Here is a 17,806-nt window from a genome sequence, read left to right on the forward strand (position 1 = left end):
CAAATGGGCGCAGCATGTCAACCATCTCTGACGGGACATGTACTAAGCAGTGATAAAAGTGGAGAAGTGAACACGTGGAGAAGTTGCCCATGGCAACCAATCAGCATTGACGTAACATTTATAATTTGCATACTATAAAAGTATACAGAGCAGCTGATTAATTGCCATGGGCAGCTTCTCCACTTTTATCACTGCTTAGTACATGTCCCCGTTAGGCCCTTGGATTGTATATGCAAACTGTCCAACAACTGGCAGCTTCACTACATGGCACAGCAGACCACCTGTCGCTCAAATAAACTCTTTTGAGAAAGACAAACTTGGCAGCTCCTACTCTCGCAGTATTCGTATTGCCTATGGATGCTATTACATTTCATCACCAGGACAAAGTATATCGTTACTTCCAACCAATATTAAAAAGGAAAAGAAAAAGTTGAAAGAAAAATATAAAACTGTTATACTGGTTGAGTATCCCTTATCCGAAATGCTTGGAACCAGAAGTATTTTGGATATCAGATGTTTCCGTGTTTTGGAATAATTGCATACCATAATGAGATATCATGGTGATGGGACCCAAGTCTACACCTTATACACACAGCCTGAAGGTCAATTTAGCCAATATTTTTAATAACTTTGTGCTTCAAACAAAGTGTGTACATTCACACAATTCATTTATGTATCATATACACCTTATACACAAGGCCTGAAGGTTATTTAATACAATATTTGTAATAACTTTGTGTATTAAACAAAGTTTGTGTACATTGAGCCATCAGAAAACAAAGGTTCCACTATCTCAGTCTCACTCGAAAACTTCCGTATATTGGAATATTTGGATATGGGATACTCAACCTGTACATATACAGTATAATCCTCCAGAAAAACTCGGAGACAACAAATGATGAAAAAGAAAGAATTGTTATCCAATAGTCAACGTTGACTATTGGATAAACAATTCTTTTTCATCATTTGTTGTCTCCGAGTGCCGAGATCTTCTGGAGGATTATGGTATTTCTGATTTGAACACCAGAGCAGGCTGTTATTTAAACGAGAGTGCCGACTGCTGCTGGAAGATATATATATATTTTTTTAATATAAATATATATATATATATATATATGAAACGAAATAGAGGAGATGGCGCCAAGGGAGTTATATCAACGCCCTACCTAAAAACGGACCCTTACAGTACTCTCCGGATAAATTACATCAGATAACAAATACTAACATAAAAATTTATTAAAACAACATATAAACCCGACACAAATGTTCATAAGTATACAGAGTTGATACATTTACATTTGTCGCACAATTTGAACAATCAGTTTGTAGTGATGAGGAAAAAACGTAGATATATCACTACGATTTCCTCCTTCTCCTTATTGTAGATTCGGAGGTAACATCAGATAATAGATAGATAAATAACCCAACGCGTTTCGTCTTGTTCCAAGACTTCATCAGGGGTAAAATCTCTTAATTTCAGAACATATTGTCAGCACATAAAAGGTCATTCAAAGATGTATGAACAACGTTTCAATATTTCAATGGGACTTGATTGATACAGCGGGGACCATACCTCATATATCATCAGCTTGAGTCTGACATTCAGATATTCGAATATGGGGAAGATTCATATGTGTATAGAATCTAACTGGTTCGCAAGCATAAGGTACCTCGTCGGTCAGCAGCTTGAACCTGACACTCAGAGACTCAGGAGTGAAGGCAATTCAAATGGGTATAATGTCTAACCAATTTAGAACACGTGGTAGACCCTCCAGTGGTGCAGTGCTGACAGCCAAGTCTCTGTATATATATATATATACGGTATATATACCAAGCTAAAACATGACAAGAAAACAATGATGCTGCTCCACAGTTGCAGTGTACCCACACCCCACTTTGCACAAGAAGCTGCCAGACATTTTGTGGGATGAACCAAAAGTCATAAGAATATTGTGTGTCATTTACTCTCTAAACTGGTGATATTACAGAGGCATGAGGCTAGCCATGCCTCATTCCTCAATGTTGTCATTACTTTACAGTGAATTGGTACAGGCTGTTTATGTATCAACCCATTATGGGGTATATTCAATTGAAGTCGGATCCATTCAGACATTCATTTGTCGGAATGGATCCGACCTGGGCTATTCAATGCAATCTCAATTCAACTTTAAAAAAAGTCGAGTTGAGATGCGGGAGCAGAGACGGGGGAGAGCCGCGGGCAGACGAGGGAGAGCAGCGCTGCAGCAGCGGCTACAGCAGCGTAGCCGGAGGATGTCTCACAGGAGGATGTCTCACAGCGGCAGCGGCCACCCGGCTCCAGCAAGCGAGGTCTGCCGTGAGCGGCGGCTGTGACATCCTCCAGCTACGCTGCCCACTGCTCTGCCCGCTGTAGCACTGTTCTCCGCCCCCCCCCCCCCCGTCTCTGCTTCCGCATCTCAATTCGACCTATTTTAAAGTCGAATTGAGATGGGCGAGAAGGGGGCCAAAACGCTCCGATTTTCGACACAAGCACGCGGATCGTCAGCTATTCCGCCGATCCACATGCTTTCCGGCAAATCGAATTCCTCTCGAATATTTTGGGGTTATACTGAATAAGTCGGAACCCCTTCTAAAAAAGTCAAAAACTGCCGTCTCTTCAACAGACGGCAGCTTTCGACTTCAATTGAATATATCCCTAAATGTCTTCCTCCTTTCTATGTGTGCTGGTAACAAAATGATATTAAGTCAGGTAAGTACTAGTGTTTATTCATCTGGCAAATACAGTATATTCACTCACCAAGTTTATTTTAGGGCTTTTTTTCTTTGAAATACTAAATGAATGAAACGTGTTTGTACTTGTTTCCAGACCTTGTACATCAAAACCATGGAGCTTGGGGAGTCCTGCAATGAGAGACACAGTTATATTATATAGGCAGTCTTTCTTTACCAGATGAGTCAATTAACCAAAAATACTCTGATCCGATAAAAAAAGCCATTTGTCACTTTCCATGGTAATGAATGGTTTCCTAATGGGAAATTCCTACAGTGTGCTACAACAATTGCCTTTGTGCATCAGTGGCCAAAATGAAGGCAGCCATTAAGTCAAAATGGCTGCCTTCATGTGTCAGATGTTCCATGGGGGAGATGTACCAAGCACTGAAAAGAATGGAAAAGTGGAGAAGTTTCCCATAGCAACCAAATTAGCTTCTACCTATCATTTTATAGAATGCACTTGATAAATGTTACCTCAAAGCTTATTGGTTAATATGGGCAATTTCTTCACTTATCCTCTTCCCCACTGTGTTCACTGCTTGATACTATACATCCCTTACTCTGAGCCAGTCAGTCACCAAGTTCCTTGGTTGGTCATGTGATGAGAGAGGGAGGGCTGTGCAGGTTATTATGATATAAATGTGCTTCTCCAAATGCTATATACAGCATGCATGGTGATCACATGACAAACTGTAAATCATACTTGCCTACCCTCCCGGAATGGGCGGGAGGCTCCCGAAAAACGGGTGACCCTCCCGGCCCCCCGGAAGAGCAGGCAAGTCTCCCGGTCACAGGGGTCCCCCTCTGCCCGGCCGCCCACTTAACGAGTAAAGTGGGCGGTCCGGGCAGGTGATGACGCGATTCTTGTTGAATCGCGTCATCGTAACCACGCCCCCTGCTGTATAATGCCGGTAATCGCGGCATTACACCGCAGGGGGCGTGGCTTAAACGATGCCGTCAGAAGCCCCGCCCCATTATGCCTCTGGCCCGCCCCCGTTACGCCTCTGGCCCGCCCCCTGCACGGCATCTCAGGCCCGCCCCCTGCTGAGCCGACGGGCTGCTCTCTCCCGGAGAGAGCAGCCCAGAAGTCGGCAACTCTGCTGTAAATCCTTTATTGCAGCTTGAATAAAAACACTAAGCATAACAGAACAACTCTCTGTGTTTCTAATAGGTAACCATAGTGATTCATGTTAATAAAAACTTCCATCAAGCAGACAATGTCTAAGGTCAGAAAAACCACGCTTCTTGTATTTAAAAACTAGCTGTTCTACCCATTCTTCTCACGGGAGTTTCTGATTTTCACGGTTGTAAATATAAATGAGTATTAAACATTTGGTAAATTTATAGAATTGCAAATTTAAGACGCTTAATGTAAGTAAATATTAATCCATGGTTCTTGGCGTTACCCGAGGAGCACCCGTAGCAGATAAGGTAAAAAGTGAAAGGACCATTTTTGCAGTTTATTAAATTCTACACACTGGGGGTGCAGTCCAAATTTTGATCTCATTGTCCGTTTGGCTGTTATCCTTCACGCAACACAAGCCACGCATCAGTAATGATGTCATTATGTTAACCCCCTTCTCATCCCCTTAGGGGAGGTTTATTAAAATTCTGATTACATAGTTTTCCTAATTCCCACCTGAAGAATACCTATGTTACATTTCAGCTTCCTAACAGATGAGACAGTAAGAGAATTATTGATGAGTAGGACTATGCACCGGGCCATTTTTGCTGGATTTGAATTTGGTTATGATTCGTCGGTCGGCTTTGGATTTGGATTTGTTTTGTTGTTTTTTTAAATTGACAAAATAATCTAAAATCATTTAATTTGGGCATGATTTGTTTCTAGAGCATTATTAACCTCATTAACATTAATTTCCAGTCATTTCGACTCAATTTTGACCACCTCACAGCTCACAATATTATTTTCACCAATATTGGCCAAAGGCTGGCTGGCTTAACTGCAGTATACAGTGTGGGTTGGATACAGTGCGGTTCAGATAAAGAGTGGGTTGGATACAGTGCAGGTTGGATATAATGTGGGTTGGATACAGTGTGGGATACAGTGCGTGTTGGAAGCAGAGCAGGTTGGACACAGTGTGGGATACACTGCGGGTTGGATACAGTGTTGGTTGAATACAGTGTGGGTTGGGTACAGTGCTAGTTAGATACAGTGTGGGATACAGTGCAGGTCGGAAACAGAACAGGTTGGATACAGTGTGGGATACAGTGTGGGTTGGATACAGTGCTGGTTGGATACAGTGTAAGATACAGTGCGGGTCAGAAACAGAGCAGGTTGGATACAGTGTGGGTTGGATACTGTGTGGGATACACTGCGGGTTGGATACAGTGTGGGTTGAATACAGTGCTGGTTGGATACAGTGTAAGATACAGTGCGGGTCAGAAACAGAGCAGGTTGGATACAGTGTGGGTTGGATACAGTGCGGGATACACTGCAGGTTGGATACAGTGTGGGTTGGATACTGTGTGGGTCGGATACAGTGCTGGATACATTGCTGGCTGGATACAGTGCGGGATACAGAGCAGGTCAGATGATGGTGGTGTCCTCAGTACAGAGTTGCTGGTGATGTTGGTACAGCTGGCTGTGTCGGCAGTGCAGGGGTGCAATGGGTATCCTTACTGCAGGGATGTCGGCAATACTGGCAGTGTCCCCATTGTGGGGTTACCGGCAGCGTCCATATTGCTGGGGTGTTGGCGTGTCAGCAGTGATGGTGGTGTCCGCAGTGCAGGGGTGCCAGCAATGTCGGCAGTGCTGGCAGTGTCCACAGTGCGGGGTTGTCGGAGGTGTCCATACTGCTGGCGCTGTTGGCAGTGATGGTGGTGTCCTCAGTGCGGGGGTGCCGGCGGTGTCCTTGGTGTAGAGTTGCTGGCGGAGTTGCTACTGTGGCTGGGTCAGCAGTGTAGGGGTACAAAGGGTGTCCTCATTACAAGCGTGTCGACAGTGTCTGACTGCGGGGTAACTGCATTGCTGTCAGTGTCCTCAGTTTGGGGTTGCCGGTGGTGTTAGTATTGTTGAGGTGCTGGTGGTATCGGCAGATCAGCGTGTTGGTGGTGTCCTCAGTGCTGGGGTGTGTCAGCAGTGTGGGGGTGCCAGCTGAGTCAGCAGTGCGGAGGTGCAAGTTGTATTGGCAGTGCAGGAGTGCCGGCGGTGTCCTCAGTGAGGAGGTGTATGCAGCGCAGGAGTGCCGGCGGTATCCTCAGTGCGGGGGTGCAGGCAGTGTGGGGGTGTTGGCATTGCAGGTAGCGGTGTCAGAGCAGTGCGGGCCTCCATCTTTCCCTATTAAAGTCTATAGGGACATGCTGATTGGCTGTCACTGCTCTCTCAGCCAATTAGCGGTCGGCCCCATTGAATTTTGAAATTGGCGCCCGAGCCAAAACCGCAAGATCCTACAGCGGGTTCTCGCCTGTTCGGCTCGTTTCATGCTCGAGGCAGCCGGGGCAAATCAGAGACCAGGTTCAGAGAGGTTCAGATTTATTAAAATTTCTTAAAATCCGAACCGTTAGTGATGAGTTAGTGAGGGCTTTCGCATATATATATATATAATTATATATATATATATATATATATATATATATAAATAAAATAAATAAATCTTAGCCACTTAAACACTAGATGGCAGTGTTTCTCTGGCTTATATCACGTATATACCGTATGCATGTGAACTGAATGCCCATTGGACATGAGGACATCCACTTTCTAATTACAGAACTACAGTAATACAAAGAACGTCTTGATTTATCTGGGAAAGACCAATGTACAAATCCATAAAGTGCTGTGTAATGTAAACATACCATTATAAATGCTCTAGTCATGGAGTTAATGAAAATCAATGGACCTGATTTGGAAAGTAATTTAGAGTTTGGGGAAAATCCAGTTAAAGAGGGTGCAAATTTGCCCCCTTTGCCTTATCTATATTTGTCAGCACCTTTTAAATTTGCCCCTCTGTCATGCAGCATGGTTTTTGCAAAGCGCAAAATTGTACCTTCTAAATGGATTTACTCCTGCGATATTGGTCCTCAATATTAATTGACCAGTTTAACAAAACACAAAACAAAACAAAAAACACAGATGTTTTTTATTTTGTTTTGTAAAAAATTTCCAAACAATGGGGGTAATTCCAAGTTGATCGCAGCAGGAAATTTTTTAGCAGTTGGGCAAAACCATGTGCACTGCAGGTGTGGCAGATATAACATGTGCAGAGAAGCAGTTGAGTTGTTCAGTTGAGACAGGAGAGGGCATGCCCCCTCAGTGATGAAAATGGGGGCGTGGCTCGTGACAGCAGGCCCTCCCACGAGTCCACGTCCCGTTTCTATAGGTCACACCCCTTTCGGGCGCTGACACTTCACACATGCCAAGATGTCCCTCTTTCTGCTAATTAAATGTTGGGAGGTATGCAGAAGGGTTATTCCGGCCAGGGTCTACACATGCACAAAATGTAACCTCCCATGGTATCAATCAGTGGTTTCTAACCATCAGGGCTGTTTCTAGCCAATTTGGCTCCTAGTGAGAGATTTAAAAATGCGCCCCCCCCCCCCCCCCCCATATTCACATAAGAAAAAATGCGCCCCCCCCTAGTTATAAAGAGGAAAACAAGGCGAGCGGCAAGGGGGCGTGACCTCGTTAAAACGGGCGTGGCTTTAAGATGGGCGTGGCCTCCTCTGATGTCATCATCACGGCCACCATAGGATAAAAAAAAAAAAAGGCCTCATTTTATCATTACAGCAGGCACGCGACCCCATTTTACACAGCACGGCAGGCAAGTGTCCCCATTTTACACATCACGGCAAGCAAGAGTCCCCAATATACACATTCCGGCAGACTGCGTCCACATTTTACATATTACGGCAGGCAAGTGTCCCCATTTTACACATTCCGAAGACAGGTGTCCCCAATTTACACAGTACGGCAGGTGGTGGTGGTGAGGGGGGGAGGGGGGGAGAGAGGGAGAGAGAGAGAGAGAGAGAGGGAGAGGGGCTGACTTACATTTGAATCGGTTCTTCCCGCTCTTCAGCCTTCTCCCTCCTCCCGAGCACCCAGCTAGGGGGGCGGAGTTTTGTGGAATGACGCGATTGCATCGTGACGTCACAACGCAAACATGTAATTCCGCGAGACCCCGCCCCCCGAGCTGGGCACTCGGGAGGAGAGGGGAGGGGGGATTTAGTGTTGAAGAAGTGCCGCGGCGGGCGCCCCGTGCGGTTGCACGGCTCGCCCGCCGCAAGAAACGGCACTGCTAACCATCAATGATGTTTTAAAGTGACAATCCAAGGGCGTATCTACCATAGGTGCAGGCAGTGCAGCTGCTATGGGGCCCAGAGCTGAGAGGGGCCACCTTCCCTGTCACAGTTACATGTGTTATATACAGTTTTCGTTATTGGGTGGTACGTAGGGGTCATTTCAAACTTTTTCCTTGGGGTCTGCAATATATATACAGGGTGCAGCTACCATAGGTGCAGGCAGTGCAGCTGCTATGGGGCCAAGAGCTGTGAGGGACCACCTTCCCTGTCACAGTGTACATGTGTTATATACAATGGTGTAGTTTCCATAGGTGCAGGCAGTGTAGCTGCTATGTTGCCCAGAGCTGAGAGGTGCCCACCGTCCCTGTCACAGTTACATGTGTTATATACAAGGGTGTAGCTACCATAGGTGCAGGCAGTGCAGCTGCTATGGAGCCCAGAGCTGAGAGGGGCCACCTTCCCTGTCACAGTTACATGTGTTATATACAAGGGTGTAGTTACCATAGGTGCAGGCAGTGCAGCTGCTATGGGGCCCAGAGCTGAGAGGGTCCCACCTTCCCTGTCACAGTTACATGTGTTATGTACAGGGGCGTAGCTACAATAGGTGCAGTGAGTGCAGCTGCTATGGAGCCCAGAGCTGAGAGGGGCCACCTTCCCTGTCACAGTTACATGTGTTATATACAAGGGTGTAGTTACCATAGGTGCAGGCAGTGCAGCTGCTATGGGGCCCAGAGCTGAGAGGGGCCACCTTCCCTGCCACAGTTACATGTGTAATATACAGTTTTCGATATTGGGTGGTACGTAGGGGTCATTTCAAACTTTTTCCTTGGAGCCTGCAATATATCTAGGCATGTCCTTGGACCTGCTCATTGTAGTGTGGTATAAAATGGACTGGAGGGCATTTTAATGTTATATAATATGAACCGGGGCACTGTAATGCATACTTGCCTACTTTTGAAAAAGCATTTCAGGGAGATGTGAAAGTAACACCTATCAGTGCGGACGCGTACTGCTACATGTGAGAGGCATCATGAAAATCACTTACATCCAAATGTAATTGAGTCCCAAAGTTAGTAAGATCTATTTGCAGGATATGTTCGTGTATTGTGTTTTACAAGAGGTTCCATATACTGTGAGTGGCCACGAGAAACCTTATTTAAAATGCATGGGGATCATTGTACCTTATAACCAATACAACCAATATAACCAATACAGGAATTGGCATGAATGATCCCATGTATGGGTCAAATATATAGGAGTAATTTTAATAGCCTGAGACTTGCAGGCAGCGACAAGATCCCGGCGAGTCTGGGTGATGTTTTAAAGTGGCAATAATTTAAAAACAAGTTTGTTTTGCCTTTTAAAACTTTCTCCCCCCAAGAATATAACAGCTATATAATGGGGGTAAGGTGCAATCAGGGAGATTGCTGGACTATTCAGGGAGTAAGGGAGATCGCTACTATTTCAGGGAGTCTCCTGCAGAATGAGGGAGGGTAGGCAACTGTGCTGTAATGAGGCACAATATGAACGGGGAGCACTATACATCACAATGTGAATTGGGGGTACCGTGCGGAATAATGTGTGCTGGCAGCTCTGAAATGTGACATAGGGTGACCTTAAGCACTACTTTGATTCATAAAAGAAACTAGGGCACTACTATGGGGCATAACATTAAATAAGGTTCTACTATTGGTCAGAAAATGAACAAGGGCACTACAGTACTATAGAGCATAAAATGAGCAACTGCTGCAGAAAGTGTCTCTCTAGAAGCATTGGGATGGGGGGCCCCTTCAAAATGTTGCTATGGGGCCCACAAAGTTCTGGCTACACCAGAAATCATTTAAAAGGCAAAACAAACTTGTTTTTAAATTATTGCCACTTTAAAACATCACCCAGACTCGCTCAGTGGCGCACCCAGGGGGGGTTTCCGAGTACCCAGAAACCCCCCTCCACTAAAAAAAAAAAAAAAAAAAAAAAAATTTTTTTTTTTTTTTTTTTTTTTTAGCTGCATGAGTATTATTAATGACGGTCTAGCGTCCTCTGCAGCCTGCTGTGTTCCTGGTGGCACTTGCAAGTGCAATAAAAGTTTACTTTATTTTAATTAAAGTACATATATATCCATGCGCATACATATATACACATACATACATACATACATACATACATACATACACATAAATACACACACACATATGATATACATATATACATATATATACATGTGTATATATATATGTGTACTGTATGTGTGTGTACATATATATATATATATATATATATATATATGTATGCATGTTTAATATGCTATGTATATGTGTATATGGGTTCACTACGATCTCCCGGCGACCAGCATACCTGCGCCGGGAGGCCGGCCGCCGGCTTACCGACAGAGTGGCGAGCGCAAATGAGCCCCTTGCGGGCTCGCTGCGCTCGCCACGCTACGGGCACGGTGGCGCGCTACGTGCGCCACACTATTCTATTCTCCCTCCAGGGGGGTCGTGGACCCCCACGATGGAGAATAAGTGTCGGTATGACAGCGGTCGGGCTCCCGGCGCCGGTATGCTGGTCGCCGGGAGCCCGACCGCCGGCATACTGAAGACCACCCGTGTATATGTATGTGTGTGTGTATGTATGTATGTATATATATATATATATATGTGTAGATATATGTATGTATATATATATATATATATGTGTAGATATATATATATACACATACACACACAGACACACTAGTTTTACGGACCCAGCATATACTGGGTCACCTCAGTCCCCACCCCCGTGATTGGCTCCGCCCAGTTCTGGAAACCCCCCCTTGCAAATCCTGCGTTTGCCACTGTCGCTGGGATCTTGCCGCTGCCTGCAAGTCTCAGGCTATTAAAATTGCTCCTATATATTTGACCCATTAGTCATGTGTTGTACTCTAAGTTGACTGGTTCTATACTGTATGTCTGGCAATCTATGATAAATACTCGAGTAAAAAAGAAACTGAGCTAAATACAAACAAGGCAAACAGGTTCAGCCAAGAGTGAGCTGCCTCGAACAAGTTTCATCTGTTTTGATTGTAAAAGAGCATACTGTCTAGTACTCTTATGTGTGGGTTTTTTTTTTTGCATGCAAACAAAATTGATCACATAGAATTTGAGTATTGTAAAATTCACTGTGAGAATAAAATATCATCATAAATACTATATAAGGTCCAACCCAGTCATATCCATATACTGTATTGTCATTTTTATTTAACTGCAAAGATGTGAAAAAAACGTTGATGTTTTAGAGACAACCGGAGGAAAGATGACCCCCAAACAGTTAAACGAGGACTGTTCTACACTCATAGACGTCATGACAGCTGTAATGCTGAGCTGAGGCTGCCAAGAAGGAACTCGCAAGAACTCTCCACCATAAAAATAACACAGGCAAATATTTAATACCTAAGTGTGTTTAAATTGGCTAAGTCCTCTTTCGGGTTATTTCCTCCAGGATGCACGAGCAGTCACACCGCAGAACATTCAGGTTAGGGTTCCAATGTATAGACAGTGTCTACATAGACAGTCAGTAGGTCAACACCATATGGTTGACATGTGTTTGGTTGACATGGTCAAAAGGTCGACAGGAAAAAAAGGTTAAGGTTGACAGGTACAAAAGGTCAAGTTCAAATGGTCGAAATGACAATTATCGACAAAAGTTTTTTTGGGGTTTTCACACATTTTTTAATTATGTTTGGGAATAGTACCCTTGCCCGAAGCATGTCGATCTTTTTAGTGTCGGGCATTTCCATGTCGACATTTTGATAGCATTGAATTTTCCACCATGACGACCTTCTCTATTTTCGACCTTTGACCCTGTCAACCTAATGCATGTCGAACCATGTGGGCTCGACCTAATGACTGTAGATCCCACAGTAACCAATCAACCTCTAGCTAGCATTTATTAAGTACAGTCTATAATAAAAAAAAAAAAAATAGATATCTAGAGGGTGTTAAGAAACACCCCCCCCCCCCCCTCCCAGGGATCCAGCCATTAGATCGAGAAAACACTTAGGTTGACTGTTAGTAGGTCGACCACTATTGGTCGACATGCATTAGGTGGTTGACATAGTCACTAGGTCGACATGGTCACTAGGTTGCCATGGAAAAAGGTTGACATGAGTTTTTTCAAATTTTTTTCAATTTTATAAACTTTTTCATGGACTACGATTAGGAATAGTGAGCAGTGCCAAGGGCAGCTGTAGCAGAGCAAGGCACATTGCGGCACTACCTAACTCTCCTATTCAAATGTACATAGCTGTAGTCCCCCCTCATCACGTAGTTATTTCCCCTCTCTCAGCACAGTCATAGTCCCAATCCCCCTCCCAGCACATAGCCATAGTCCCAATCCCCCTCCCAGCACATAGCCATAGTCCCCTCCCAGTAAATAGCCATAGCCTCCCCACCTTTCCAAGCAATAGCCGCAGTCCCCCAGCACATAGCCATAGTCTCCACCTCTCCCAACACAGTCATTCAGTAGTCCCCACCCCCCTCCCATCATATGACAATAGTTCCCTGCCAGCAGGGGCGTCAGAACGTTTTCTGCTTGGGGGGAAGGGGGGCAAGATAAAATCTGTTTTTGGCACCCCTAGCTTCTGGCCACCATAGATGGGTCGCTTGAACCTGTACGGCACTCTAGAGCAGCTGGGAGTGAGTGGCCTCTTGTATACATTACACCTGGTAGAGCCCATTACACACATTATGCCAGGTAGAGCCCATTATACACATTATGCCTGGTACAGCCCATTATACACATTTCGCTTGGTAGAGCCCATTACACACATTATGCCAGGCAGAGCCCATTACACATGTTACACATTACGCCAGGTAAAGCCCATTATACATATTATGCCAAATATCGGCCATTATACACATTATGCCAGGTAGAGCCACTTGTACACATTACGCATGGTAGAGCCTATTATACATATTACACCTGGTAGAGCCCATTACACGTTACGCCTGGTTATCCATTATACACATTAAGCCTTGTAGAGCTCATTACAGATGTTACACATTACACCAGATAGAGACCATTATACACATTATGCTAGGTAGAGCCACTTGTACACATTACGTAAGGTAGAGCCTATAATACATATTACACCTGGTAGAGCACGTTACACATTATGCCTGGTTACCCATTATACACATTACACCTTGTAGAGCCCATTACACATGTTACACATTATGCCAGATAGAGACCATTATACACATCTGATAGATAGAGCGAATCTTTCTCCTCCTCCTTATTGCTCCTCTCGCTACTCCTTCCCCACAGCCAGCAGCTATGCTGCTGCTTACCTCTGCTGTCACGAGCAGCACGTCACTCTCTGCAGAGCGTAGACACTTCAGGAAATGTGGTGGGGTTGGCGGAGCCAGGGCCGGCCCAAGCCTAATTTTTTTGGTAAGCGAAAATATATTTTGGCGCCCCTTAATGGAATATATAGGGGCATGGTTTCATGTGGAAGGAGCATGGCCACAGAAAAGTACTAATTCACATTACACCTCACAGTAACATCAGTTACTCACATTACACCGCACAGTAACATCCGTTACTAACATTACACCGCACAGTAGCATCCGTTACTAACATTACACAGCACAGTAGCATCCGTTACTGACATTACACCGCACCGTAGCATCCGTTACTAACATTACACAGCACAGTAGCATCCGTTACTCGCATTACACAGCACAGTAGCATCCGTCACATTACACCGCACAGTAGCATCCGTCACATTACACCGCACAGTAGCGTCCGTCACATTACACCGCACAGTAGCGCCCGTCCCATTACACCGCACAGTAGCGTCCGTCACATTACACCGCACAGTAGCGTCCATCACATTACACCGCACAGTAGCGTCCGTCACATTACACAGCACAGTAGCGTCCATCACATTACACCGCACAGTAGCGTCCATCACATTACATTGCACCGCTGCAGTACTAATAGAGCGCAGGCAGCGCTGAAGCTTTCAAGAGAGTGGCGCCTCTGTCATGATTTGGGGGGAGTGAGTTGCCCCCTTACCCCCCCCCCCCATTCCGACGCCCCTGCCTGCCAGCATAGATAGCATAGTCCCCCTAGCCCCTCATCTCCCCAAGCACATAGCCATAGTCCCCATCCCGCTGCAAGTATGGCGGTACAGCGTACTGGTAAGAAATTCCCAGCCGGTACACAGTACCGCCGGGCCGCCACCTTGCAGACACCGTGGAGAGAGGAGAGCGCAGCATGCGCCTCTCCTCTCCTCCCCCCTTTGCGTCCGGTCGCGGCAAGTACTCAAACGCCGGTTCGTGAGCCAATTAGAGCTAGCCGACTGGCAGCCAATCAGGAACCGCCGCTACCAGACCGTGAGCTCTGACTGGCTTGCGTACCGGCACCAGAATCTGAGCTACAGGACAATGCCGCCGCAGGAGTAGATCAGACTGAGGGCAGGAGAGGCATGTGTTATGATCTCCACTCCCCGACAGCAGCAGCAGACAGTGCCGGCCCCAGGCAGCATCAGCAGCATCAACAATGGTGAGTTGCACTGCTGAGGGCATATCTGTCACTGTGGGGGCATATCTGGCATTATGAGGGGATATCTGGCCCCGTGGGGGCATGTGTATCTGGCAATGTGTTGGCATATCTGGCAATGTGGGGGAATATGTGTATCTGGCACTGTGGGGGCATATCTAGCACTGTGGGGGCATGTGTATCTGGCAATGTGGGGGCATATCTGGCACTGTGGGGGCATATGTGTATCTGGCACTGCACTATTGGGGTCATATGTGTATCATGCCCCCATTTCATTGGCCACGCCCCATGTGGCATGTGGCCACACCCATTTTTTGGCGTGCGCACACAGTACCACTAATCATTTTTTTATACTTGCACCACTGGGTAGTGCGCTGCACTGCACTTCTTTGCACTACTATTTGATTATACTACCTGGCCTTGGGTGGCATTGCCTTCACAGCCAGGTCAGGCACTGTCTCCTCGGTGTTATAAGAATTACTGTGTGGGCATAATGTGTAAAGGGAACTGCTGCTACTGTGTGGGCATGATGTGTGTAAGGGTTACTACTGTGTAGCGGAATTTGAATTGGGGGAACTATTGTATGGTCATGCCCCTTTCCCACAAGATTATGTCCCTTTTTTGCACATGCACCTTCCATATTTCAAATATGGGGGACGCCAGTTACTTACTTTGCCAGGGGCGCCCGGACCCCTAGATACACCCCTGTCGACCTAATGCATGTCGACCCTATGACCCATACATCTCCCCCGTGTCCTTAGGTCCCCATTATAAAATAGCTTTCCATGTCCATTGGCAATAAAATTCTTTATAATCCCCCCCTGTTAAAACCCTCTTGTTTTGTGCCCCCATGGCATACACAAAGATGACCTAAATTGTGCAGGGAGAGGACTGAATCCCCCATTCCCATACTGGGATCCCAGGCAAGTGCGCTCCAGAATGCCGGCTGCACGGCATTATGGGGCGCAATTTCATCATTTCTAGATTTGGGGAGCCAGAGAAGATCTGTTCTGAACTTGTGCAGAATGGATCTCCTCTTCCACAGGACAGGGAACACAGTGGGCATCGCATGTAATGCATCCTGGCCTGGTAACGTACTCCTGAGTCCGGTCACATCAAATGCTATAATGCCAGGCAAGTGGTTAAATGAATTTGAGATACTCCATTCCAAAGTCTAAAATTCACCTATAAATGCAGAGTATTTTTTTTCCTTCACGTATATGGTAATTAAAAATAAAAGTAATCAAAAGCTCTCAGTGATTTCATAGTCTGAATACTGGCTCAGGCCACAACATGGCTGCTTACACTGTCTGTGTAGACCAGGACTGGCCAAACCGGTCCTCGAGATCTACCAACAGTTCACATTTTCCAGACCACCTAGCTGGTGCACAGGTGTAGTCATTACTAATTAAGATGTGCTGCCTTCATTCCTAACTGACAATTCTATAGATCTCCAGGAGGCCTGGAAAACATGAACTGTTGGTAGATCTTGAGGACCGGTTTGGCCAACCCTGGTGTAGACGATACTTATAATTTTTAGGAGGCAATTTCCAATGATGGAGGCACTTGGATGTGCAGTGCATACAAACACTGCTAGATCAAAAGGCCATTACACACTTCTTATTCTCCTTGATCTCTCTGCTGCTTTTGACACTGTTGACCACTCTCTTCTCATACAAACACTACAATCCCTAAGTCTTCAGGACACAGCCCTTTCTTGGTTCTCATCCTACCTATCTAATTGCTCTTTCAGTGTTGACTTCTCTGAATCTACCTCTTCTTCTCTACCTCTATCAGTTGGAGTACCGCAAGGTTCAGTCTTGGGTACTCTGCTGTTCTCAATCTATCTCTTGGTAAACTAATCAGCTCCTTTGAATTTCAGTATCATTTGTACGCTGATGATACTCAAATCTACCTATCCTCCCCAGATTTGTCACCATCTGTATTGGCTCGTGTCACTACCTGTCTGCCATTTCATCTTGGATGTCATCTCGCCACCTCAAACTCAACATTTTCAAAACAGAATAAAAATTTTTCCCACCAGTCAAGAGTAGTTACCGGCCTGATATCTCCATAACTGTTGACAATGCGACTATCCACCCTACCCCACAAGCTCGCTGCCTTGGTGTCACCCTTGACTCTGAATTGTCCTTTGTTCCACACATTCAATCTGTCTCTAAATCATGTTACATGCACCTAAAAAACATATCCAAAATACGCCCTTATCTTACACAAGACACTGCAAAAACTCTAATCCATGCTCTCATCTCCCACATTGATTATTGTAATAGTCTCCTTACTGGTCTTCCCAAACATAGGCTCTCACCACTACAATCCATTTTAAATGCAGCTGCGAGGCTAATCTTCCTCGCTAGACGTTCTTCGTCTGCTGATCCTCTCTGTCAGTCTCTCCATTGGTTACCGGTATTCTACCGTGTTAAATATTAAATACTTTTACTTACATACAAGACTATTAACCAAACTGCACCATCATACATCTCCTCACTCATCTCAAAATATCTCCCTACCAGACCTCTCCGCTCTGTACAAGATGTGCGTCTCTCATCCACATGTATGGCTTTACCCACTCTGTGGAATGCCCTTCCACGCACAATAAGACTCTCCTCTAGTCTCCAAACCTTTATACATTCCCTGAAAACTCACCTCTTCAGACAAGCCTACCAAATTTTAGACCCACCCACATAACTTTCAATGCTTCCCTATCCAATTACATCCTCTCTGTACATATTAACCTCACATATTTTGTCTTCCAACATTGCTGGGTGATCATTTCATACAACCCATTAAGAACCTAGCAATCTAGTGGACCATTATGCAATTGGTAGCATCTATCCTTGTGTATCATTGCCTATTTCCCTATAGATTGTAAGCTTGCGAGCAGGGCCATCCTACCTCTATGTCTGTCTGTCTTTGCCCAGTTTTGTTTTATGGTGGTCATTCCGAGTTGTTCGCTCGCTAGCTGTTTTTAGCAGCCGTGCAAACGCTATGCCGCCTCCCACTGGGAGTGTATTTTAGCTTAGCAGAAGTGCGAACAAAAGGATCGCAGAGCGGCAGCAATGTTTTTTTGTGCAGTTCTAGAGTAGCTCAATACCTACTCAGCGTCACAAACACGCCCTGCGTTCGCCCAGCCACGCCTGTGTTTTTCCTGGCACGCCTGCGTTTTTTCGAACACTCCCTAAAAACGGTCAGTTTACACCCAGAAACGCCCACTTTATGTCAATCACTCTGCAGC

At 45.5% G+C, this 17,806-nt stretch overlaps 1 protein-coding gene across 1 annotated transcript in view; it reads right to left on the reverse strand.

The window, feature by feature from the left end:
• The window catches only part of IL17RE (interleukin 17 receptor E), an 86,029-nt gene that overhangs the window by 50,612 nt on the left and 17,611 nt on the right, over positions 1 to 17,806 (reverse strand). Inside the window, exon 3 of the mRNA XM_063941550.1 lies at positions 2,777 to 2,880. Within this exon, the coding sequence (XP_063797620.1) occupies positions 2,777 to 2,880 (104 nt within the window). The remainder of the gene's footprint in view (positions 1 to 2,776; positions 2,881 to 17,806) is intronic.

Source organism: Pseudophryne corroboree, chromosome 9 (assembly GCF_028390025.1).
Source record: "Pseudophryne corroboree isolate aPseCor3 chromosome 9, aPseCor3.hap2, whole genome shotgun sequence".
Lineage (NCBI taxonomy): Eukaryota > Metazoa > Chordata > Amphibia > Anura > Myobatrachidae > Pseudophryne > Pseudophryne corroboree.